This window comes from Scyliorhinus canicula, chromosome 11, assembly GCF_902713615.1.
Source record: "Scyliorhinus canicula chromosome 11, sScyCan1.1, whole genome shotgun sequence".
NCBI classification, from domain to species: domain Eukaryota; kingdom Metazoa; phylum Chordata; class Chondrichthyes; order Carcharhiniformes; family Scyliorhinidae; genus Scyliorhinus; species Scyliorhinus canicula.
Genome location: NC_052156.1, coordinates 163,216,377 through 163,241,311, shown reverse-complemented (window position 1 = coordinate 163,241,311; position 24,935 = coordinate 163,216,377). Strand labels below are relative to the sequence as shown.

Sequence of the window (24,935 nt, the reverse complement as noted above, 5' to 3'; positions counted from 1 at the left end):
ATCACGAGGCCTCCTGCCTGTGTTTTACTGTCTAACTTTATCCATCATTTCAGATTATTAGTATCATCTGGGAGAGTTAGTTGCATGCCTGTGCGGAGTGTGGAACCTTGCTAGCTGAGCCTGACCGTTTGTTTGTTCAGACTGACATCTTTTGAGCTTGATTTAACTCTGGTATGGATAGTCTAAAAATCGGGCCATTTGTGCCTGACTTAATCTCCTTGTCTGAGGTCATGCAAAAGCTGATGGTGTTTGTCCTGGATATAATATCTATGTTGCCCTGGATACAAGGGCATTTTCATATGTGTTTGATAATCCTTTTAAATCCAAAGGAGAATGAATACGGCAGATCAATTACAATACAAAGTTCCTGTGGGTTTGGTGGGTGCTGTTTTCTTTTGGATTATTCAAACTGCGAATGAAGCTAAGGATTTGGCTAAATATGTCCTTGTAATTTAAGTCAATTAAACTCTCCCAAAATAGATCAATTCCATGCTAATCAACTTCTTTCTTGCATCCTACATTCAGTGGGAATTGAGAAGCCATTGTGTGGATCTTTCTGGGGGGTGGAATTGTTGGCCAATTGTTTTGATTCCAATTGTATGACATCAGGCATTTATTGCCATGAAACTTATTGAAACTTGAATATTCACGGTAGGCAAGCATCCCTTTTAAAAGGTAAATATTGTGATCTGGAAATTAACCCTCGGTGCTTTGCGTTCTTTTAAGATGTCTTTTAATTTAACAAAATGGCAGGTATTGAGAATGAGTGGCAGTACATCTGTTACCATGTAACATGTTCATTGCTCAGTGCTAACTTTTAATCCGCTAAAGGTTTTTGGGGATGTGTATTAATTTGTGCTCCCTCCCCAGCTAGCGGTGTTTGGTTTAGCTCACTGGGCTAAATCGCTGGCTTTGAAAGCAGGCCAGCAGCACAGTTCAATTCCCGTACCAGCCTCCCCGGACAGGCGCCGGAATGTGGCGACTAGGGGCTTTTCACAGTAACTTCATTGAAGCCTACTCGTGACAATAAGCGATTTTCATTTCATTTTCATTTCATTAAAGAAACTCCACTCTGTATTTGATCTCTAATTCCTGCATTCAGCCATGCTTCCTTTTGTGTGGAAAAGCAATAAAAGTCCAGCTGTTCATTTGGGTGAAACTTCAAAGTATTTTGATTCATCTAAAGCTTTTTAGCACTCCGGCCAATACAGATTTGCTTCATCGGCAGATCTACGAGACTTGAGCATGCAGTATTTGTTTGAAACGTCGATCTGTATTCTTTTTAAAATAAATGTAGAATACCTGATTTTTTTTTCCCAATTAAGGGGAAATTTAGCGTGGCCAATCCTCCTGCCCTGCGCATCTTTGGATTGTGGGGTGAAAGGGAGAATGTGCAAACTCCACACGGACAGTCACCCGGGGCCGGGATTGAACCCGGGTCCTCGGTACAGAGAAGCTGCAGTGCTAACCACTGCCGCCCCCCGGCTATTTTCAATTCTAGTGAGAACATCACTAGCCCTGCCAACCCTCCGCCTTGGCTCCACTCATCTTCATTCTAAACACGATAAGGGGTGTCAAAATGCACTCCCTCTTCATAACCGCAAGGATTATAGCAGGTTTTTTAAAAAAAAACAGGAACAAGACTGTGCACAAACCACATATCGCATAACCAACTCAATATGATTTTGCTGGGAGAAATGACGACAAGAAATCTGTAATCCCAAGGGAGCAAAGTCCAGAATTATTGATAAACGGCAGGATATTAACACCATTTATGATGCTTGGAAAGGCCAAAGCTTTAATGGGATCATCGAACAACCCTCAGGATCTCTCGGTTTCTAACAAACAAAGCGTCTTCACCTCCATGCCATCACTCCAATGTTCAGTCAACAAGGAATTGAGCCCTGCCTGAGGATGGAATGACTCGACATGACCAGCCACTTGCAACCCCTCATGACCAACATCAAGAGCAGGTTAATATAAGACCAGTGGCTGCCAGCCCAAACTGACCCCAGGCCTGTAAGACTGGATGCAGTGTACCTCATTAAACCTGATTCCTCCAAATCAAGATTGCTGAAGTATGGCAGCCAATCAGGAACTCGCTCAACTAGGAACTCGCCTCCCACATCTTGCAAGAGACAGGGCACATGAGAACTTCCATGTCCCACTTCCCGAGTCGGTCAGGGTACGCGACACACCACGCGCGAGATTTCTGCGAACCAAAAGCCCCTGCATCAGGGAGCCGAGGTCATCGTTCGCAAGGGCAGCCGTCGTACGATGCAAACAGCGCTGCCGAGGCGTGGACCCGCTGACCAGCAAAACCGCCTCTACGTTGGACCCCGCCCCAGCCACCTCCATCAAAGGAGGATTCTCTCTGGCCGTTGACACCAAACTCCAACTAGGATCATCCAGGGACATGGTGCAAGATACTTATCCCCCTCAAAAAATGATGGAATGTGCATTCGGATAAAATAAAGGATTAAAAGATGAGTAGGACCAGAACTCGTGAAAATGCAGCCGCTTCTGCAACATGTGACCCCCACCCCCCAAAAAAACAATTCTACCTGTACCTTGTACTGATGGAGCCATGGCTAGAGAATCGTAGGATTGAGATGCATTACATTTTTAATTAAGTTTTCACTTAAACAGGAGGGGCTATCGACACTCTCTTGTATTTGCTTTTTTTGACTGTGCAAAACGACGGGAGTATCTGTATCTGATCGGGATGATTGAGCGAATGAAAATATTTAATTGTTGGGGCGTTCCTTTCGCTTTTTACCCACCGCTCCCTGTGGACATCTTTTAGAATGTCACCTGTTTGTGGTTGATTGCAAGCACAATATAAGGGCACGTTCCTTATGCTGCTACATACCTGTAAAAACCAGGTGGGAGAAACGTGCATGACTCATTCTGCGCAGCGTGGGAGAAACATGCAGAACTCATCCTGCACAGCGTGGGAGAAACATGCATGACTCATCCTGCACAGCGTGGGAGAAACGTGCACGACTCGTCCTCGTGGAAAATGAAGTTGGTGCGACTTGTGCAATTAATTACATCAACATTCCTTCATGTATTTCTTTCTTCTCTCTCGAATAGCATCTGTTCCACACCTCACCAATTCACCCACTGTGATTGTGATGGTGGGATTGCCAGCTCGGGGGAAGACCTATATCGCCAAGAAACTGACTCGCTACCTCAACTGGATTGGAGCCCCAACTAAAGGCAAGTGTACTACACCGAGCGAAACAGTAAGGGTGGTGCTCAAGAATGGTATTGTGCAATAGCAGGAACAAGTAACTTAGATTCTCTTTGTTAGTGAGTTGCAAGGAACTGCTGAGAGGTTGTGGTAATTGAGAGGAATGCAGCATTCATTGTGTGTTTTCAGCCCTCTATGTGCTATCAGTAGAACTTCTAGGTCAGTCTCACATACTCGGGTGGTGGGGAGAGATTGAGGAGTCTTTCATTTCAATAACGGTCTTATTTAGAATATCTCCAATGGCATGGTGGGGTGATTGGTATTGGCTAATGGCAGAACGCCTCTGTTTTTACTCCATGTACATTTACACCATTGCTTAATGCATTTCTATCCGCACTTAAAAACCATGTAACCTGGGAATAGATGCAGAAATTATTCTTGTGGTGATTCAAGTGGGGTGTGATTTAGCATCATTAGGACAAAAGGAGGCCAGTTTGCATATCCAAGGCCGTGCTGGTAAAAGATCAGGTAGTCACGTAATTAGCAATGGGGTGAATACGAAATACTGGTTGAAAAAGAAGTTATAAAATCTTTGAGTCTCTTTGCAATATGCCACACTAATAATATCCTTTCTCCACTTAGTCTTTAATGTTGGAGAGTATCGACGAGAGGCTGTAAAGTGGTACCGATCTTATGACTTTTTCCGCCATGACAATGAAGATGCAATGAAGGTTAGAAAGTGAGTGGCTTTGACAATGTATCTTGACTCTCAAACGACAATATTTACATGTATAGTTAATTTCTCTAGTACTAGGGTGCGAAAGGGATATTGTTTAATCTTCTTTGCTTGCTTCTAACCCATCATGGCCTGATTTTAGCCCATACAGAAACACACCCACTTGCGCTGGTTAAGCTGTGCGGGCGTCCTTTTGTATATATCCTGAATTTTCCAGTTGGGCTGTAATTGGATTTAAGGAGAGTGGTATGAACCAACATATTCCATTAATATTCCTGTTTGTGGTGTTGCATTGTGAGCGTTATTGGATGGGAAGGAAAATGATGCATTAAAGACTGCTGATGTAAGGGTATTTAAGTTACAAAAGAGTTGTTCCAAAGGGGTCCTCCAGGAAGCTGTCGGTAATCTCCACGTGTGTGTTAAGCTAGTCATTCTGATGTCTCCTTGTTGCTTTCCCCAGGCAGTGTGCCTTAGCGGCCTTGAGAGATGCAAAATCCTACCTTACTGAGGAAGGTGGCCAGATTGCAGTAAGTCCCCATTCCATATAACTGCTTTTTGTAGAGGAATAGTCTCTGCCAAGGTGTCTCACATGTCCAGGCGTACCATTCACCAGCACAGGACTTTAACTGGATCAGTGCAAGGGATCCCACGTATTTGGGGTTTATTTCTTAACTGACACTGTCGTACAGAGGGCAACAACAACTTGAACGCTCTTTTTCGCATATGACGTTTAATACTGCACAAGGTGCTGTGTAGTGATGGCTTAAAATTGCATGAGGTGGGAATCCCTCGGACCTGGAACCTGACCATTCTTCTTGGGTCATGTCATGAACTGCTGAGACCACCTTGACAGAATAACGTTCCCATGCGGACAAGTTGTAATTGTTTCCTATTGCGACAATTTAATATTTTATTTCTATACCGATGCTATGTTTCCGGTGGTAAATTGTGCTAAATATCACAGAATGGTCACCACTTTGAGTTGATGCAGTGAAGTCACTTTCTATCAGCTTGAAGGTAAATGTCATTCTGTTTGGAGCAAATGATGAAGCAGATGTAAATTCAACACTGGTGATCCAAGTTTCTCTTATTTGTCCAGGTTTTTGATGCTACAAATACCACCAGGGAGAGGAGAGAGATGATCCTAAACTTTGCCAAAGAAAATGAATGGAAGGTCAGTACATTCTGAGACAACTCCGATTACTGTTCTGTTACTGGATTTCTCTTGGGGTCTGAACCACCAAAAGCTCTCAGCTCTTCTTTAAACCGAGAGGTTGGCACAGTGAACTGCATTATAATTTGGGCGGCACGCTAGCACAGTGGTTAGCACTGTTGCTTCACAGTGCCAGGGACCCGGGTTAGATTCCCGGTTTGGGTCACAGTCTGCGCGGAGTCTGCACGTTCTCCCCGTGTCTGCGTGAGTTTGCTGCAGTTTCCTCCTACAAGTCCCGAAAGACGTGCTTGTTAGGCGAATTGGACATTCTGAATTCTCCCTCAGTGTACCCGAACAGGCGCCGGAATGTGGCAAGGAGGGGATTTTCACAGTTACTTCATTGCAGTGTAATGTAAGCCTACATGTGACATGAATAAAGATGATTATTATTATTATTATTAAGACTAGCTCATCCTTGGCCATAGATGGGGTTTCTCTTTCCCCCCCACACTTTGGATCTTGAACTGCTTAACTCTTTCCTTGGACTTGCAAGTGAGTCTATGTGCTGTAAATTGGAATGGCTTGACTGTGTAAAAGAACAGAGAGGTCTGATTTTAGAGTGAAGCTCCCATTCATCAATGGGATATGTTATCTTTCTCTTACCAACATGCGAAAAGCGGCTTTCTGAGCATAAAACTGCCTCTGAGCACTTTCTACCATGGGACTAAATGTTTCCATTTCCCAAAATCGCCTATCGATGTGGCAGATGACAGGACTAAGTTTAGGCCTTCATTTCTGATTTGCACTCTACCAAGTTAAGAAATATCTTTGGTCATTCCTATTCTTTCTTTCACTCGCAGGTATTTTTTGTAGAATCTGTTTGTGATGATCCAAGTGTAGTGGCGGCAAATATAATGGTAAGTGGGGGAATTTATATGTTCATCCCAATAATAATTAATTCAACGTTGGGCGTCTGTCCATGTGGCGTTTGCACATTCTCCCCGTCTCTGCGTGGGTCTCACCCCCACAACCCAAAAGGATGTGCAGAGTAGATGAATTGGCCATGCTAAATTGCCCCTTAATTGGGGGGAAAAAAATAATTGGGTACTCTAAAATTGATTAATTTTTAAAAATTCAACATTGGGTGTACTTTTGAGAAAATTGGTCTTAAATTATTATTGACAGATTAATAGTATTTCTCCTTCCGCAGGATGTGAAAGTGTCCAGTCCAGATTACATGGATTGTAACAGAGCTGATGCAATGGAAGACTTCTTGAAGAGAATTGAATGCTACAAAGCAACATACCAGCCCCTGGACCCAGACAATTATGACAAGTAAGATCAAACCTTTCAATTGATCTGATGATAGTGATGTCGCCCCGACGCCGGGTGTCGGATTCTCCGGTGCCGGTTTTTCGGCAGGGGCGGGAATTGCGTTGCGCCGGTCGGTGGCCATTACCAGCAACCCCCCACCCCGGCGATTCTCCGGCCCGTGATGGGCCAAGTGGCTGCCCATTCTCGGCAGATCCCGCCGGTGTATATTACACCAGGTCTGTACCGGTGGGACCTGGCTCTGCTGGTGGCCTGTGGAGTCCTGGTGTGGGGGGGATCTGGCCCCGGGGGGCCTGGCACTCGATCGGGGCCCACTGATCCACAGGCAGGCCTGTGCCGTGGGGGGCACTCTTTCCCTCTGCGCCGGCCGCTGTAACGGTCTGCCATGACCGCGGAGAAGACCCCCCCCCCCCCCCCCCCCCCCCCCCCCCCGGCGGATGCGCTGGGATGACGCCAGCACATGCTGGTGCTGCTGCGCATGTGGCAACTTGCGCCGTCTGACGGAGGCCCTTCGGCGTCGGTTGGCGCGCCGCCAAGCCCTTTGGCACCGGCTGGCGTGGCACCAACCCCGGTGGCGCTGGCCTAGCCCCTGAAGGTGCGGAGGATTATGCACCTTCCAGGCGGCCTGATGCCGGAGTGGTTCACGCCACTGCTCGGCGCTGGTACGGCCCGCCCCACCGGGTAGGGGAGAATCCCACTCATGGTGTTTATAGTGCTGTTTCTGCAACATTTTAGTCAAAGTAACATCATTGAAGAGCCAGTGCAGAGAGCAATGAATTACACTGACAATTTGTGCTAACTATTTCCCCCCTCCCCTCCCTTTCTGTTACTTTTTGTTAGGGACCTGTCATTCATCAAGGTGATTAATGTAGGTCGGAGGTTCCTGGTAAACCGGGTCCAAGATCACATCCAGAGCAAAATAGTTTATTACCTGATGAACATCCATATTCAGCCTCGTACAATCTACTTGTGTCGCCATGGAGAAAGTGAATACAACCTCCAAGGTCAAATTGGTGGTGATTCTGGTCTCTCGTACAGAGGAAAGAAGGTACTTGTCAAGACATGGCAATTTGAATAACCAGTATTATACAGTCGTACATATCAGTGTTGCCATCAAAACACATAGGAACAGATATGCCATTTAGCCTGAGAACCTGTTCTGCCATTCAATTCGATTATGACTGATCTGTGGCCTAACTGTACATCCCCACATTTTGCCCCATATCACTTACTAACTTACGGTTAACGAAAAGGTAATATTAGCAATTTGTTTCCGGGGCAGAACAGTGGTTAGCACTGCTGCTTATGGCGCTGAGGACCCCAGTTCGATCCCAGCCCCGGGTCACTGTCCGTGTGGAGTTTGCACATTCTCTCCGTGTCTGCGTGGGTTTCACCCCCACAACCCAAAGATGTGCAGGGTGGGTGGATTGGCCACACTAAATTGCCCCTTAATTGGAAAAAAAATAATTGGGTGCTCTCATTTTAAAAAATTATCAATTTGTTTCAAAATTAACAGTTTATCTTATTTGTGGAACAGAATTCCAAACTCCTGTCCTCTACGGACCGCGGTCTTCTCTGATTTTATTCTTAAGGGACTAGTTTTAATCTTTTAGATCAGTGTTCTTCAAACTTTTTTTCCGGGGACCCATTTTTACCTGTTGGATGAAGGTGAAGCCTTCTGGTGTCGGAAAGTATGGAATCTCCATCTGTCCAAAGTTCTGAATTTTGTCCTGTAAAATTTTATCAAATAATCCCCCCTCCAAACTTGTAAAAAAAAATAAAATGAGTAAAATAAATGAAAAAAATGAATAAACCACCCCCCGAACTTGTAAACAAAATGAATAAACTAAATGAAAAAAATTAATAAACCCCCTCGAACTTGTAAACGAAATGTAAAATAAATGAAAAAAATGAATTAAACCCCACCGAACTTGTAAAAAAAATAAAATGAATAACATAAATGAAAAAAATAAGAATTAAATGAATAAAAGCCACTGCAGAACTTGTAAAACAAAAAGCTGCAACTGTTTTAAAAAATAGCGGCCGCACTGCGCATGCGTGCCCGATTCGTGTGCGCATGCGCAATGCAGCCAGATGTTTTTTTTAAACAGATTCGCGGCCGCTTGCAGCTGGTGTTGTGAAAAGCCGGCTGCTGCGCGGGGATTTGCGCGTTCGGGAGCGCTGTGAACCACGGCTCCGCGACCCTTCCGACACCCGCCCACGACCCACCCACGGGTCGCACCCTCGACTTTGAACAACACTGTTTTAGGTAATATCCTCCTCCACCCCTAAACATCCCAAAAAAGGAGAAATAGTTTCTCTCTCCACCCTACCTAGTCCCCATAACATCTTTAAAACTTTTGATCAAATTGCCCTTTACCATCCAAATTCCAGGCAATGCAATGCTAGTTTGTGCAATCTCGTCTGCTTGGAGTAGAGATATAATTCTGGTAAATCTACATTGCATTACCTTCCCTTCCAAGGCCAGTCCTTTCTGAAGTGTGATGCCCAAAGCTGAACTTGGTATTCCCAGGTGATATAATATATAAACTAGGGCTTTATTTAGCCGGAGCATGGTTTCCACTTCCAGGTTGTATTCTAGTCTTTGAGCCTTCATGGTTTGTTCATAATCAGTCGACGACATTTTCTTGGTCCGTGTTCATGGACTATTTCTAACTTTTCATCATTTGTAAAGTACCCTGATCCACTTTTCGTAGGTCAAAAGTGGAGGTTCTTCTATTGGGGGTTATCTGTGGGAGGTTCTACTTGTCCTTTCAAGATCATATTAATGAATCTTAACAGTAGCTTGGTAACTATAAAAAGGCACAATATAGCTGAGTAAGGGGTTCAGGGGTTATGGGGAGAAGGCAGGAGAATGGGGATGAGAAAAATATGAAATGAAAAATGAAAATGAAAATCGCTTATTGTCACGAGTAGACTTCAATGAAGTTACTGTGAAAAGCCCCTAGTCGCCACATTCCGGCGCCTGTCCGGGGAGGCTGGTACGGGAATATCAGCCATGATTGAATGGCGGAGCAGACTCGATGGGCCGAGTGGCCTAATTCTGCTCCTATGTCTTATGGACTTGGTGTCTTTCAGTACTTATTTCACACAGCACTTTAGATGGTTCACTCATCAGCTTGTCCACAACATTAAATAGCCAAAATGATACACCGTCAGAGAAATAGTTCAGTAACATAAATTACTTTTTTTTTAGTTTTCCACAGCACTGAGCACCTTTCTGGAGGAACAGAATCTTAAAGATCTGAAGGTTTGGACCAGCCAGCTGAAGCGAACCATCCAAACAGCAGAGGTTTTGGGTGGTCGGTATGAGCAGTGGAAAGCACTGAATGAAATAGACGCTGTAAGTTGTAGGTTTAGAAAACTTGCTTCGATAGTATTCTCCATAACACATTCTCTTTGTTTTCTGACCATGAACAGCCGTCTGCTAGTTTGCAAACTGCACTTTCTTGCATTTCCATTAGAAACCATTAGGAGGCGCATGCTGTGGTGTTCTTTGTGTGGCTAATTTTAGGATGGTTGGCGTAGTGTTCACAAAGACCACAAAACAGCTTTAAACTGAATAAAGCTATAAATTTATTAATGCTACTAATTTGGATTCAACGTTTATTGCTCGATAATACAGTTGATAATAAACGTATAATCTACACATCTACTACTAATCTCTACACTATTACATTAACTATGATCTGCTCTCACTCACACTATCTTTCCTTCAGTCTGTTCTCTAGCTTTCTCCTCAACCTCTTCCCCCGTAAGGCTTAGCATCAATGTCTCATATACTTATACATCTAGCTCCCTCTGCTGGCTGATTTCGACATTTCATTAACCCTTGCAATTCTTACATTTATGATAATGTCACACATGTCACAGTCCTCTTGAGGGGTTAATATCAAACCTTCAAAGGGCACAAACGTGTACAAACCAGTGTTCACCAGCTTGTGGTACAGTACCCTTGTATACATTGCCGATTGATATGACTTGAGGAACATTCTTTTCTGTATTGTCACAGCATGGTCTAGTCCAAACAAACTTCAGGTTAATTGGTCTGTGCTGTAGATGAAGAAAATTACTTTTTCTGACCTGGCAAGATGTGATTTGTAGGCTTCTATTTGGTATTAAGATTAACAATGCTACAGTTTGATCTGGGGTTTTAAAACAATTTAGAGTATCCAATTATTTTTCTTTCCAATTTAGCGTGGCTAATCCACCGACCCTGCACATCATTTTGGGTTGTGGGGTGAGACCCACGCAGACACTAGGAGAATGTGCAAACTCCACACGGCCAGTGACCTGGCTCCTTAGTGCTGTGAGGTAGCAGTGCTAATCTCTGTGCCACCATGTCGCCCTACTTTGATCCAGATTAATTCAGGATGCACCTTTTTGACCTGAAATCTCTACATTCTACAACAATGAATGCATTTCAAAAATAGAGTGCCTGGAAAACACTTTGGGACGTCCTGAAGTTGTCAAAGGTGCTATATAAATCGAACCTTTTCTTTGAAGGTATGCATTAATTAATTTTTATTAGTATTTCGCCCCCAGTACTACTTTCTTGAAGCACCAATAGTTGCAGAAGTCTCCAGGGTGGAGTGGTTACCACAACATGTATTACAGCATCCGGGACTCTGGTTCAATTCTGGCCTTGGGTGACTGTCTGTCTGCCTATGTGGAGTTTGCATGTTCTCCACATTATCCACATGCCTGCATAGGTTTCCTCCAATAGTCCAAAGATGTGCCGGTTAGGTGGATTGGCCATGTTCAATGTGGGTTGTTAAGGGAACAGGGGGTGGAGTGGGCTTGGGTAGAGTGTTCTTTCAGAGAGGCTGGATGCAGATTTGAAGGGGCAAACTGCCTCCTTCTGCACTATAGGAATTCTATGGTTAGGTTTATCAGCAATGGAGTGGGAGGAGAGATTGACACACTGATTCTACTGCATTTAATTTAAATGATTTAGCAGGGAGTTAAATTTGCTTATTAAAAAACTTGACATTTGGTGATGAGGAGTAAATGTTGGCATGCTTTAAGATGTCTTTGTATTTATTGCAGGGTGTATGTGAAGACATGACCTACGCAGAAATAAAGAAGCAGTACCCTGAGGAATATTCATTACGCGAACAAGACAAATATTATTACCGCTACCCAACTGGTGAGGTAGGTTATATAGTGTTCAATTGTTCTTTGTTTGAGTCTGTTTATTGATGATGCTCACAGTGCTTGTTTGATTAAGCCTGGGTGTGGACTTCGGGCAAAGTAAAACTGGAGGTAGAAAGAGCTGGAAGAGTGAGCCATGGAGTAAATGTTTTGACAATGTGGAGATGTCGGCGTTGGACTGGGGTAAGCACAGTAAGAAGTTTTACAACGCCAGGTTAAAGTCCAACAGGTTTGTTTCGAATCACTAGCTCGTGTTGTAAGACTTCTTACTGTAAACATTTTAAAGCCTCTAACACAGTTAGAATCATAGAATTTACAGTGCAGAAGGAGGCCATATGGCCCATCGAGTCTGCAAGAATGAGCACTCTACTTAAGCTCCCCCCCCCCCCCCCCCTCATATCATGCTGTGATATAAACTAGTCATTTGTGCATAGGTCAGAAGTATTAAATATACCACAGGTTACACATGGTAGCATCTTGTATGGTGTTGACGAAGCATAACGCATGAGGATTTTGATTTGATTTATTGTCACATGTACCGAAGTACAGTGAAAAGTATTTTTCTGCGGCCGAGGTGAACGTACACAGTACATACGTAGTAGACAACAGAGAACATTGACAAATGGTACATCGACAGACAGTGATTGGTTACAGTGTGGAACAAGGGGCCAAACAAAGCAGATACATGAGCAAGAGCAGCATCGGGCATTGTGAATAGTGTTCTTACAGGGAACAGATCAGTCAGAGGGAGAGTCGTTAAGGAGTCTGGTAGCTGTGGGGAAGAATCTGTTCCTATGTCTGGATGTGCGGGTCTTCAGACCTCTGTACCTTCTGCCTGATGGAAGGGTCTGGAAGAAGGCAATGCCTGGGTGGGAGGGGTCTATGATAATGCTGTCTGCTTTCTAAGGACTAGAACATTTTGACAAAGTATTTAACAAAGCACAGAAACAGATGTTGCATTCATAACTCTGTTCCAGGGGGCTATTAATTTGCTTTCAAAACTGGAATTTCCAGAACAACTTCCAGGATGTTTGCAGGGTTATTTCATTGACGTTTATGAAAATATTGTTGTACATAATCCAGACTCACTACTTTAAAAATCCTGCTGTATTTCCATCCTGAAAATGTTAATTTGAATGCGTAAATTTATTTATTTTTGCTTGTTTGTTTGTTTCTACTTTTTAGTCCTACCAAGACTTGGTTCAGCGGCTAGAACCTGTTATCATGGAACTGGAGAGACAGGGGAATGTCTTGGTCATCTGTCACCAAGCTGTCATGCGTTGCCTCCTTGCATACTTTCTAGATAAAAGTGCAGGTATGTGAATCGAACAGGGGTGTGCTGTCGTCTCCAGTTATTTTCTTTGTCATTCAGATTTCTCTGGTTGCCTATAACACATGCCTAGATGGTGCACAATATAATCTAATCTCCAGAAGTGTAACGCCGTTCGACCCTGCGGTGCCTGCCAAGCACAATATTAAATGTTGAACTTTTAAAAATTTAGAGTACCCAATTATTTTTTCCAATTAAGGGGCAATTTAGCGTGGCCAATCCACCTAGCCTGCACAGTTTTGGGTTGTGGGGGCAAAACCCACGCAAACACGGGGAGAATGTGCAAACTCCACACGGACAGTAACCCAGAGTCGGGATCGAACCTGGGACCTCGGCGCCGTGAGGCCGCAGTGCTAACCACTGCGCTGCCGTGCCGCCCTTAAATGTTGAACTTGACCGGGGGATTAAATATTGTATCGGTGTCAATTTATGATGGGTTCTTTCTGTCTTTAGATGAGCTGCCGTATCTAAAGTGTCCCCTTCACACCGTATTAAAGCTGACTCCCTTTGCTTATGGTGAGTGAGATGATTTCTTTGCACGAATCTTGTTTGATCGTGTCTTAAATTCAAGTGGATGACCGGCTTTAATTTTCTGTGCATTATTAGGCTGTAAGGTCGAATCTATCTTTTTGAATGTGGAAGCAGTAAACACACACCGAGATCGACCAGAGGTGAGTAACGAGCTTACTGCATATTGAACGGGCTCTGGTTCCATTGGAACCGGTCCATGCATCATTGTTTAGCAAACTGCCTGCGCAACTTGGAATATCATGGGACGGGAAACGGGTGAAAACTGCAGCCTGGCTTCTACATCCAGCTACATAAATTCCCGATCTTTTTAATTGAGACAGCGATTTGATTTGTGGGAATGGGTTTCAATTGAAGAGAGAGGTGCCAAGTTATGTATTAGCTGGAGGTGCATCTGCTGCTCACCCGTGGCTGACTTGCATTGACTTTAGTGGAAGGTAAAGCCCACTTTGAATTGCATTACGATTATCTCAGAGTTTCAAAAAACGCGGAGGGGATAGCTGTGGAAGTGTCTTGTAATGGAATGAAGAGTTGTAATGTCCTGACAGGAATGCGACCACCAGATGGATTAACAAAGAAACAGTTCATTTAAAGTAAGGATCCACGTGCAGAGTGAGATAAAAGCCAGCATGTTCCAAGACTCCAAACTCCTTGGAACCCACACTCCGCCCCCAGGGTTCACAGGCTCTGGCCCCATTGGCCGATTGGGTTACTCACCCCCTTTCAAGGGGCACTTTGCTGCAAGGTGGGGGGGGGGGAAGGGAAAGAAATAGCAGTTTAAAAATGTGGCCTTTTTAGATTATAAAGGCTATTTTGGAAATTGATATTTACTTGCCAAAGAAGACAATGGGTTTCACCTCCCCTGATATCTTATAACGCTTCTATCATGTGTTTTTACTGTTGATTGGGTCAGGTTTGATTCGGCAAGCCACCATCAGTCGTATAGTGTAAATACCACCTTTCCCTGCATTGTGTGACTTTAGGAAGGGTTGAATGTGAATCCTGCCGCTAGTCAGTGTGTGCTGATGACCTGATATGTCAGCCAATTTCATCCAGTCTTCACTTAGCAAATTGGAAGAGAACAGCTTTTTCAGTTCTGCCGAATGTGCCTAAATGGGGGATGCAGAAACCTCCTGAGGCACCCGGTTAACACTGTCAATGAGGCACATCCTTCCTTCCTTCCTTCCGCAGTATGTGAAAGTTCGGAGTCTTTTACTTGGTGGGAACCAAGGTGGACTGTTACCCTTTGAGGATCCTTCACGATTCTTCATGGCACTTTGAACTTCCACCATGCTGATTTTTGAAAAGTGCCCAAAGCTCCTTCCAGTCCCACTACTGGGATGCTGAGCTCAGAAGTGTGCAAAAGGGAAAATATCTGAGGAGTTCTTGAGCAGTACCTAATTGTCTGTTCAGCACACAAACCCCTAATTAGTGTACCTAAACCACAGCTGCCATAACTCTCAAATGCTCTGGCTTCAAGGTGAGACGGTGCATGTTTAGATGACCTCAATGCCGTTTCTGCTACAGTGATGGGTTTGTCAGCAAACCCCATCGTGGCTAGGCAAGTGTGCTTGCTGTTTGACTGCATTTTCTTTTTCATTAACACCCTAGAAAATTTTAAATGTTTTCACCTGGCTTAAAGATCACATCAAATCTTACGGGGATTTATTTCCCAAAGTGGACTCGTGTTTAATTCTATTAATGTGATGCGTGGAGAAAATGGCAGAAGTGCACTTGATAACAAACTAATGTTCTGTATAGTAATACATTCCGAAACGTTATCATTCTTATTTCTTGGAATGGATGCATAATCAGTGGTGACCTATTTAAATGTCCCTTCGAGTGTAGTTGGGGATGGGCAATAATTGCTGTCCTTGTCAGTGATACCCATGTGCCAAGAACAAATAATAAATGGCTTATTTGAGGTAAATAGTGGCCAATAATTGGAGCACTAGAAATTGGTCTGGTTGGCTTATTGCTGAAGGAATAAGGAGCAGCCAAGTGTATTAACACAAGGACCTGAAATATATCTGAGGCTATATTACATCAATCAGGGAATCCCTGAGCCCTTCACGAAAAGACCTTCAGTGAGTATGAAGTGCTATTACGTGGATCAAGGTGGCTAATTTGCACGCACAGCCCAAACAGCTGCAGATGAGATTCATGACTTCCAAGATCTGAATCTTGAAACGTGTCGCTACATCGCTGAGTTTATCACAATGCACTGAAATGTTAGTGAGTTGGTCGCAAGCGGAATCGGTCCAGTTTCTCTTTCCTGGCCGTTCTTGGAACAAGCGCAGTAGAATTTTTAATCTGATCTTGAGGGCCTGTCTGACACCAGGGACAGCAACAGGTGACGCACCTGTCCACTGCTCACCTGTGAGGTACTTGTGTTCCTGCATTGTGATGTTGAAATTTAGACTGGATTAGTAGATGACTTGACTCCACTGATGACTCAGAAATTGTACTGAGCTCTTTGCCTTGTGTATTAATCCACGGGAGGCAGGAGTTCCGTCACCACACCAATATTTATTTACAATAACGATATTACAGGAGCAGCTACAAACAGTGCTGCTAGCAGTCCAGTCAACTTAAGACTGGCTCACAAAGCCTACACAGGTGATTATATGGGCCCCCTCAATGAGCTATCATTGAGGGAGCTCATACTCCAATTGGCCAACCAATAAAGCCAATTGGAGTTCATTACACCTTGGATAAGGCACATCTGATCCTTGATGTAACCCGAGTTAGATGATTTCTTCTGGGTAACTTCAGTAGCACTGGGAAGCGCAAGTGTATTGATACTTCATTGGTACATGAATAGAACCTGATGTGATGGTCCATCCCATTGAATAGACTATGTTCACTGCATCTCAAATTCTTCTATATGAAGAACATAGACATGGAAGAAATAAAAGATCATCACGTGTCATTGAATTCTACCTCTATGAATTGCAGCTATTTAAGCAGAAGGTCCAAAATTGGTTGCCTTTGGGGAAAATAGTAATTAAAGTTAGGTTTTGATTTCCTCTTGAACGGATTTGTAGCTTTTACTTGGAAGGGTAAAAGCACAGCCATATTATTGACCTGTAGCTGTTGTTGATTGGCTGGGTATAGGAAACCTGTCACACTTTAGAGGAGTTACTGCCATTTGGAGGAGCCTTGGCTGTTGAGTCACGTGTGCTCTGCAAATTCCTGTTGTCCGAACGGTTGCTGCCATAGTGAATGATGTTTACCACCCCTACATGCTGTTGCAATGGAGTTTTCGGTGAGGAATACAAAATTTTGAATTCCACTTGTGCGTGTTTTTGTTTTTAAGCATGGGTGATTTGCTACCAATGGAGAATTTTGTACATCTCACTTTTTGGGGCAAGAGGTTGACTTCTCTTAAACCAGCTTTTCACAACTTTTGTCGCAGAAATGTGAGCATTCGTTGGATTAAACATTTTCTAAATCACCGATCTCTGAACCTAGTAAAATGACTGGGCGCGATGGGTTTTGTCAAAATATTCAATGGAATGAGGTTCGTAGACAGATTTAAGCTAAAAATGCCATTGTCAAACTCGTATAGTTAGGGCTAATGCTCTGAATAATGTAACTTGGTGGCCATTTAAAAATCCTACCCATGAAAATGGGTGAGGGAGAACTTGGGGTGAATTGGTGATGAGGCCTATGTACAGATTTCAGCATTAACGACAGTGTCTGCAGTCACGTGACCTCAGTCTGATTAACACAGCGACTGCTTTCCCCTTCCGCCCAAGCATGTGATGTATAGATGTGTAATGATTTTATTAAAAGTTTGGTTTTGGAAATGCTCCTATTGTAATATAGCTTTCTCTTTTTACATTTTTCCCCTCCCCACCCTCATTCGCTTTGACCAGGACATTGGTAAGAAGGGATCTAACCCACTCATGCGTCGCAATAGTGTTACCCCTCTGTCAAGCCCAGAGCCCAACAAAAAGCCGAGGATTGAAGGCCTAGAGGACCATATGGCCTCGTCTTCCTCAGCCATGCCTGTCTGCCTGGTCTCTGAAGTGTCCACATCCCTGCTTGGACAAGTTAGTTGAATGTTCTGTACCATTTATGGCTGCCGCTGCTGCTTTTCGCTTATAATCTGCAGATTCTGAGTATGCCTTCTGCATTAAATGATGTTCTGTGCTGCGCCCTAATCTTACTAATTGCTTATTTAAAATGTAGCCGTACATGAGAATGATTACGCTACTTGCTGCTTTGGTGAATGAAAGTGCTCAACTGAAAAAAAAAAAAGCTGTGTGTTGTTTTGTTTTACTGCTGGCTTCGGCTGCTTGCTTTTAAATATACCTGGAATATTCTGGCCTCGCTGTAGATTCTTAAGAATGGGGAAAAAGACCATTTCTCGACAAATGCAAGTTGCAACGCTTCGAAACTTAAAACAGTATTTTTAGTTAATGTAATAAAATTAACCATCCCTCTTTCGTTTAGAATGTATGCTAACAGCTGCTTTCTTTACTTTGTAAAGACCGACGTTGAGAATCTACTCCTGTCTTTTTGAGTGGTGCCGCACATTAAGCTTAAACAGCCTACCCTTATTTAATTTGAGTATTTTGCGTGAGGTTTATTCAGTCTCAATGATGCAATTGTAATAAAAGCTGTGACTTTGTTCGGATTTCCAGTTGAATTGTGAAATTTTGAATTGAGGGAAACCTGCTTTCATTTTAACCTTGAAGGCTACAATCAATTTTTTTTTAATCCTGCAAGGGGTGGCACGGCGGCGCAGTGGTTAGCACTGCTGCCTCACGGCGCCGAGGACCCGGGTTCGATCCCGGCCCTGGGTCACTGTCCCTGTGTGGGGTTTACACTTTCCCCCCCGTGACTGCGTGCGTCTCAGCCCCACAACCCAAAGAGTTGTGTAGGTGGATTGGCCACGCTAAATCGCCCCTTAATTGGAAAAGAAAACGAATTGGACAAGTTTAAATTTTAAAAATAAAACATTTTTATCTTACAATTGCATCAATTGTTGTCCTTTTGTGTAGCTACAGAATCTCGGAGAACTGTTGAGGTAGTAATGAGTAAGTTGCAGTTAACTAATAGATATTTGAATAATGAACAGGAGCCATTGAAGTGTGATGTTGGGATGGCACAGTGGTTAGCACTGCAACCTCATAGCATCAGGGTTCAATTCTGGCCGTGGGTGACTGTGTGGAGTTTGCACATTCTCCCTGTGTCCGCGTGGGTTTCCTCCAGGTGCTCCAGTTTCCTCCCACTGTACAAAGATGTGTAGGTTAGATGTAGAGTAAGAAGTCTTACAACACCAGGTTAAAGTCCAACAGGTTTGTTTCAAACACGAGCTTTCGGAGCACGGCTCCTTCTTCAGGTGAATCGGAGCCGTGCTCCGAAAGCTCGTGTTTGAAACAAACCTGTTGGACTTTAACCTGGTGTTGTAAGACTTCTTACTGTGCTCACCCCAGTCCAACGCCGGCATCTCCACATCATAGGTTAGATGTGGTATGGGATAGGGTGGGGGGAGTGGGTGCTTTTTCAGTGGGGCAGTGCAGACTCGATGGGCCAAATGGCCTCTTGCACTGTTGGGATTCTATGGTTTAACTAACAATTTCTCAATCCCGTTGACTGCACTTGGGGACATTCTTTGGGTTAAAACTCCAGCATGTGCCCATCCTAGTCAAAGCCTCCTTCAATAAGAGGCTTTTCCTTGGCAGAGAGGCCAATAAGCAAGAGGCAATATTTTCAAGTAATCGGTAGAAGGATTAGAGGGGTGTTAAAAAGATGTTTCACCCAGAGGTCGAAGGGGTGGGGAAGGTTGTAAAAACTCACTTTCTGAAATGTTGGTCAAGACAGACACCCTTTGCATTTAAAAAGCACTTGGATATGCGCACTTGAAGTGCTGTAACACACAAGGCTGCGGGCCAAAAGCTAGCAGGTGGCATTAGACTGGATAACTGCTTTCTGGCCAGCATGGGTTTGATGGGCCGAACGGTCTTCTATGCTGTGAAAACCTCTCAGCCGCCATCTGACACCACCACTGCCCGTGTGGCATTTGCACATTTCGCCCCGTGTCTGCGTGAGACCTGCTCCCACAAACCCAGTCCTTCCAAAGTGTCATGTAGCCTTGTATATTCAGGTCCCAGTCTTTGTAATCTTGAAGCCATGTCTTTGTAATGGCCATCAGATCGTATATATTTACTTATCTCTATTTTAGCTCTCTATTCAAACGTTTTGAAGAAATGCTCAATGCGTTGAGATCCAGATTGTTCAGCTGTCTTTTTTGAGCCTTTTTTTTTGGCGACCTCTAGCCTTTTCTGCCCCAGCCATGCTCCAATTATCACTTTTTTATTGTCACCTTGTTCTCTTGCCTTGTCTTTTCTCTTTAATTTCACACTGACCCGCACTTGATGTCTCTTCTCACTATTTAGTCTAAAGCCCTCTCTACCGCCCTAGTTATCCAATTCACCAGAACACTCGCATCCCAGGCGGCTTTGGGTGTAGACCATCCCAATGGTACAGCTCCCACTTTTCCCAGTATTGGTGCCAGTATCACATGAATCAAAACCCATTTCTCCCCAATCTTCGAGCCATTGAGTATTTTTAACATCTTTCGGTCTTTTTTTTTTAAAAACAGGGTCTCTACATGTCTAATTCAGTGTAGACTTTCCAGTTCCCAACTAGTAAAGCTGTATTCACAGTAAGATGTAGATACTGCAGTGAGCTTGTCTGGGCTTGCGTCTTTGTAGTGAACTTTGCGTTTTTTGGGGGGAACATTTCGATAAGTATGATATCTAGCTTAGAGGAACATGCGTTTGATTTTGTTTAAACTCATTGTGACTGTTTTTGTTTTGTGTTGAATTTGTAAATCAAGTTCTGTTTTCTCTACCTCTTTATTTATCATACATTTTGTTTTCACTCTTCAGCCTTTAATAGGAAAGGCTTGCCTGTAAGTATTTCCTTACCTCTCTTTGTTCTCCATTATCTTTTTAAGTAGTAATTTGTGGTGTGGGCACTGGCTTTGAATGGATCAACAATATTTTTTTCTCTAAAATGGACAAGACTTCTCATAAACTAATCCCGATTTAGAATTGGAGATGACATCTACTAGGATCCCATTTTTATGCATAAAAGTTTACTTTGCAATGATCAGTTAACAGACAAACCATTTTTTTCCCCTCCAAGGCAAAGCCAGCATAGAATGCCATTCAGCCCATCGAGTCTGCACCCACCCTCTGAAAGAGCACCCTACCTGGGTCTTCCTAAAGTAAAAATATGTATTGCATGAATTAAATATTTATTTTAACCATTTGAATGTTTTGTATCCTTGCCTGCTTTCGTAAACATTTTGCGGCAAATCTGCTTAAACTAGATGTTGGGTTTTTCTTTAAAAACGTTTTTCATTGCAACTCTCTGTATTTCTAGTTAACAGAAGGGTGTGACCTCAGTCAGGTGGTCAGTTGATGGTCCGTTGTTCAAGGGAGGGACACCCCTGAATGATGTCTCAGTCAGCTGGGTCACCCACCCTGGTCTTGTCTCGAATGCCATCCAACACTGAAGGAAAATGTCTTGGGACCATTTTTAAATTTTTTTTAAATTTAGAGTACCCAATTAATTTTTTCCAATTAAGGGACAATTTAGCGTGGCCAATCCACCTACCCTGCACATCTTTGGGTTGTGGGTGCGAAGCCCACGCAAACACGGGGAGAACGTGCAAACTCCACACGGACAGTGACCCGGAGCGGGGATCGAACCTGGGACCTCAGCGTCGTGAGGCTGCAGGGCCACAGTGCTGCCCTTGGGACCATTTTTGAGTATAAATTTCATTCACACTGCTCCAGCTTTTTCACTTGGATTTCTCATATAAAAATGGTTTTGGGGGCATGTTCCATCATCAAATCTCTCCAAGCCACACACCATCCTGACTCGGAACCAGATCACCGTTCTTGCACCTACACCGCATGGACTGCAGCGGTTCAAGAAGGCAACCCGCCTCCACCTCCAGGGCAATTAGGGATGGGTAATGGATGGGCCAAGCCAATGACACCCACATCCCGTGGTAAAAGCAAATAACTGTGAGGTAGCCGACTACTTTCTTAATTTTTTTTAAAATCAATCTGAAAAGCAAATTTTGCCTTTCTTGTTCATCCAAATGTTTTTGAATAGAACCGCAAACTTTTTTTTTGGTTAAAAGCAGCAGACCTTAGGAAGTGCTACAAATGTGCTCTCTTTCTTGTATGTTGATGTTTGTCTGTGTTCAGTATCTCTTCCTTTCTCTTCCCCCTCGCTTTCCATTCTCAGACGTACAATCTTTCATTATCTCAACATTTTATCCTTGTTAATCCTTCAAAGGTAACTGGCTAAGTGCTTGCTGGCCGTGCCCTACGATGCTGTAGTCATCCTCTTAGTACTTTGCCTGCAGGGCCATTTAGAAATGAAGTCTTTCACTAATGAAAGATCTTTCATTTTTGCATGTAAGAGATATAAAGGCACTTGGCTATTGTGCCGACCACCAGATTACATGTTGTTCATGAATGATACCTGTGCTTCTGAGTCTTTATATTTGTGAGGTGGTTTGGGGATTGCAGAGGGGAAAGAGGAGATTTTACTTCTGGTGCAAACCTAACTAGATTGGAACTCTACTGAAAACTACATCACCATGGATAGGCAGGCTTGACCTGGATAAATACCGTATCCCTCCGATATTGAGCAAGGTGTTGCACAGCAGGTTTGTAATTGAACGTATTAAAGTTTCAAATTCAACACCAAGTAAAATTATGACACAAAGCACTGCAACATCAACTTGACCTGGTGGCGCTGGCAAGGGTGCCATGACTGGAGAGGAGTATGGGACCAAATGTAAATAATCCGTTGTGCTGGCGAGGTCAGTGTAACCGACCTGTCCTGGTCATTTCTGCCACTCTCTGCATGCTCTCTTCATGAGTCTTTGCAAATCTGGCATGTGGACTTGAAAGAAAGCTTGCATTACAATGTCAATTGCAGGAAATTCACATGAGGTGTTGGGGATGGCATCAGACCATTTAATTGTTTAACAGTCGCTCTCTGCTTCTTGAACATAATATGCAACAGATACGAGCTTCAATAATCAATGGTTAGTTTGCTTGCATGCATGTGGCTTTTCATGCTTTTTTTAATTGAAACCACAATTAATTTGCATGTGTACTCAATTTCTTTCTTTACTCAACAGATGGTGAATGAAATGCCACGGCCTTCAGATAAGAATGCTGTGGTGACTCTCTCAACCCAAGAATGAGACCTTCCTTTCACTTTAAATTTTGAGGCTGCATTATGTTTCAATCCCCCCCTGCCCAATCGCTCGCTGCATTGAGGAAACATTGCCTTCCTTGACCTGGATATCCATTGCTTGTGAGATACTCCGAGTGATCCATTCGGGGAAATAAAATGGGAGAATATGGATTGTAGACTTTGCCAGAAAGGACCTTGACCATTCTCACTGTTGACTGTTAATATGAATGTCTTGCTACTGTAATAATGTGCAAGTGCTTTTAGTGAACAAAACTTGTTCTTCAGTTTGTAAATATCTAGTAAATCTCGTTGGAGGGATATATTGAACCGTGTTTGTGTATATGTATGTGTGTGTGTATATATGATGTAAATAGTTGCATAATGAAGATTGAATCTAATTTTCCAGTGTTTCAGTCTTCATGGAATCATACAGTCTTTAAAGTATGTCTTTGTGACCCTGAAAGTGACACTACAATATCCAAGAGGACTTTTGTGTGACCAGTTTAACTTCATAATGCTGAAGCGGTGTTATTGAAGTTGGCACTCTGCTACAAAGATGTGCCAAGATATTGTACGGGGGAGAATCTGGTGATGTTGTTGCCGTTTGACCCAAATTTTAATTTTTGTTTGTTTTTATTTGTGTCTGATATTTCACTACACCTTTGTGAAATGCAGACGTCGCGTTCCAAGGTGGCTCTGGTTTTGCAGCTGCCGATCCTGAAGCCGCAAGCGCAGTGAGACAGACCGCACCCGTCAAACCTTTTGGTTGTTTCAATGCACCTGTTTGCACATCATTGTGAAATGCCATATTTTGTAGAAAAGTTCCAGTTCTGCTCAAAATTTGAGAAGGTGCAGGTTTTTGCACTCAAAAAAAAAATGAGGGTTTTAAAGGGAAAGATGCTAGTTCCTCAGTGTTGGAGGACAGCATTGAAACCTCCCATGTTACAGTCATGCTTCTTCATCTCAGAAGACAATCTGGACTCCGATAGCCTGTGTGATTTGGTGGTGATGTCGCTGGAAGTCCGGATTTGGGTAGGAGAATTCTACCTGATATGTAATGATCAGTGATGTGCAGCCTTGGGCAACCATTGTGTGTGTGTGTGTCCTCTGCTAATGGAACTGTGTCAGCTTCTTGGTTGCACTGTGGTTAATGGAACCATTCAGTACAACATTAATACTTTCACCTAAAATTTTGTTACCAATTACTTCAAGCCACCAGATTACTAAAACGTTCTACCTAATGTATACAGTCTACCGATGATAGCAATGCTACCTGTTCGGAGCATCAAAGGATCCTGGTATTACCAAAGGGTCTAGTTTTGTTTAATGTGCTCATTCATTTAATTGTCTGTTACACTAGCTGATGTGTGAATTGTTAAAACCGCAGTGCCTAGTGCGTTTGTCTTGCACAGCATAATCGAGTTTAGCAGTATTGGCGAGGAGGCTTCAAGCTGTACTTGACGTGTAGTCTACCAGCATGATATCCACATTCTATCCCTTTTGAGATAAATGCATTATTGCACAAAGTTTTATTTATCGGATACTTTTTTTGGGGTGGGCGGGGATAATTTAATTGGGGTAGGGGGGTGCGGGGGGTGGTAAGCATTTCTTCTGCATACCGCTGAATACCGCTTTAGTGGATACTGGATTTAATTGCATTGGCCAAAGCGGGTTTCTGTAGTAACGTTCCTATTCCAATTGAACTTTCCGACTTGAAAAGGATGAGGAAGCCCAAGGCTTGGGTTCAAACCAAGCGGACGGACTGTTTGTTTGATTTTTGTTTCTTTTCTTTTTTTGTAGTTTCATTGTTGAATGTTATAATTTTTTTTTTTTGGGTGTTTTATAGTACTGATTCTGTTTTGACACAAATTTATTTAAGATAGTTCATAGCTTGGAAAAGGTTTTTCATCTTGAAACTGCGCGGCATGTTGCATCTACTGTGTATGCATGTATTGCCTTTCCCTGAAGGGAAAGTGCTAGGTAATGCCAGCAGAAGTATACAGGGTACATTTTTCCAATTATGTATATTTTACAGTTGCTGGACCAATAATAAAAAATGTTAACTTAAAAAACAATACAACTTGCATTTCCTTTTTCTTCTCCACGTTCGTTCGGTTTTGTGCGAAGGGAATTTTCTTTACGCCTGTTACTTGTCATTTAAATCAAGGCAAGTTAAGAGCCTCAGAGTGGTAGGGCATATGGCCCCTTGAGCCTGCTGTGCCATTAATAAGGTTATGGC

At 43.3% G+C, this 24,935-nt stretch overlaps 1 protein-coding gene and 1 long non-coding RNA gene across 7 annotated transcripts in view; both read left to right on the top strand.

Moving 5' to 3' along the window:
- Positions 1-23,573, top strand: part of pfkfb3 (6-phosphofructo-2-kinase/fructose-2,6-biphosphatase 3) — a 115,473-nt gene extending 91,900 nt beyond the window's left edge. For 2 of the 6 annotated variants that reach the window (XM_038811901.1, XM_038811903.1), the window contains exons 2-17: positions 3,097-3,222; positions 3,839-3,935; positions 4,393-4,459; positions 5,032-5,106; positions 5,946-6,002; positions 6,296-6,420; positions 7,258-7,465; positions 9,635-9,781; positions 11,488-11,592; positions 12,778-12,907; positions 13,376-13,438; positions 13,529-13,593; positions 17,332-17,508; positions 20,356-20,378; positions 21,731-21,781; positions 22,638-23,573. In XM_038811901.1, coding sequence (XP_038667829.1) covers positions 3,097-3,222; positions 3,839-3,935; positions 4,393-4,459; positions 5,032-5,106; positions 5,946-6,002; positions 6,296-6,420; positions 7,258-7,465; positions 9,635-9,781; positions 11,488-11,592; positions 12,778-12,907; positions 13,376-13,438; positions 13,529-13,593; positions 17,332-17,508; positions 20,356-20,378; positions 21,731-21,781; positions 22,638-22,644 — 1,523 coding nt within the window. In that variant the 3' untranslated portion in view covers positions 22,645-23,573. Of the gene's footprint in view, positions 1-3,096; positions 3,223-3,836; positions 3,936-4,392; positions 4,460-5,031; positions 5,107-5,945; positions 6,003-6,295; positions 6,421-7,257; positions 7,466-9,634; positions 9,782-11,487; positions 11,593-12,777; positions 12,908-13,375; positions 13,439-13,528; positions 13,594-17,331; positions 17,509-20,355; positions 20,379-21,730; positions 21,782-22,637 lie in introns of those variants that run through there. The other 4 variants (XM_038811900.1, XM_038811904.1, XM_038811899.1 and 1 more) reach the window with 4 other exon arrangements.
- LOC119973566 lies at positions 18,299-20,057 on the top strand. Its single transcript, XR_005462350.1, has 2 exons — positions 18,299-18,710; positions 18,925-20,057. It is a non-coding gene; the product is annotated as an uncharacterized LOC119973566 (long non-coding RNA).
- Positions 23,574-24,935: the final 1,362 nt, after the last annotated feature.